Consider the following 1,298-nt stretch of genomic DNA (forward strand, 5'->3'; position numbering starts at 1 on the left):
ACAACTGGTGGTGAAATTGGATTGGCTCCATCTATTCATTTTTATGGAGAGCGTTTTGCATGACAAGAGAAGGTGATATTGGTTGAAAACTCTTACTTTGTATAAAGAGTTGAAAATGAGGAAAATCAGTACGACAGAGTTTGTTAGAATCCAAGCTTATGTGACATATGAAAGGGAATGGATTTAGTGTATCCGAAATTTTGCGACAAACCGCTTAATCAGGGAAATTTGTTTAAAACTAAGAAGTTGTAAAGTTTTTTCAATAATGTCTTAATAACTGCGCCAAAAAGTGCCTCGGTTTGGCGTATTCAAGCACACCGGCATAGAAAGGACACGAGAAACCAACAATTAGAATGGTTAAATGAGACAAAGCTTTTTACAAGTGCCGGCAGCAAGATGAGCCTAAGCAAAGATATAGGAGGTAAGCACACTTAAGGCTCTTTCAAATCAGAAATTTCGTAATTCCGCATGCAGGCAAAAGTATGAAACAATGGCGTAAACAGTCAAACGAGGACTTCGACTAGCACAGGGCTAACCAATTTGCAAGCAAGTAAAACTTTTATGGAGACAAGTAGATCCAGTAAAGTAATCCAGAGGCTGGAAAGTGGCAGCCTAATCCATTAGCCCCTTAAAGGACGTTACAAAAGCGCAGTTTTTTCCTCTCATGACAAACCCACAGCAGCAAAAAGCTTTCACTCATTTATCAAGGAGGGACTGCGTTTGGTAGCCCATTTTCTAGTTTTATATTTCTTTTAAAGAATAGAGTATTTAACACAAGCCATGCTTCCAACAGTCACTTTCACTATGATTGCGGTGGCACTCGTAACTGCCGACCCAAAAGTGCTTCACTCGACAACACTAGCGATCGGCGAACCTTGCCAAGCTGGAGACTACCTAAACAATATAAAGTCCGTGTTGGAAACAAAGCTTTCAAGTGGACAGGTGGCGCTCAAAGCGATGCAAAAGGCAACGGCCCAACTTCGCCTGGCGGCGGCAGCATCAACAGGCGCAGAAGCAAAAAAATACGCGATCCTATACGGCAGCCTAGCAGCTTACACCGATGAAAAGCAGAAAGCTTACAATGCTGCCGTGCTTTCAGCAGCCGACGGAATGGCGGCAGCTGCAACCCTAAGTTTCTCTCAAGACGTCATACAAGACATAAAAGAGGCCCAAACGGCAGATATTGGAGCGACCGCCACGGCGACACTATTAGCCAGCGGCTTCAAAGCGATAAAACCGAAGATGACGGTCACAGCGGAAGGTGGTTGTTTCGCGGGGGCCACAAGGAAAGCAAACGC

General features: G+C 44.1%; 1 protein-coding gene across 1 annotated transcript in view; it reads left to right on the plus strand.

Annotated features, from left to right (window-relative positions):
- Nucleotides 1–780: 780 nt before the first annotated feature.
- The window catches only part of TEOVI_000892300 (uncharacterized protein), a gene marked incomplete at both ends in the record, with an annotated part of 546 nt that continues 28 nt past the window's right edge, over nucleotides 781–1,298 (plus strand). The window contains one exon of the mRNA XM_067219887.1: nucleotides 781–1,298. Within this exon, the coding sequence (XP_067075988.1) occupies nucleotides 781–1,298 (518 nt within the window).

Source organism: Trypanosoma equiperdum, assembly GCF_001457755.1.
Source record: "Trypanosoma equiperdum strain OVI genome assembly, contig: ctg_1003, whole genome shotgun sequence".
Lineage (NCBI taxonomy): Eukaryota > Euglenozoa > Kinetoplastea > Trypanosomatida > Trypanosomatidae > Trypanosoma > Trypanosoma equiperdum.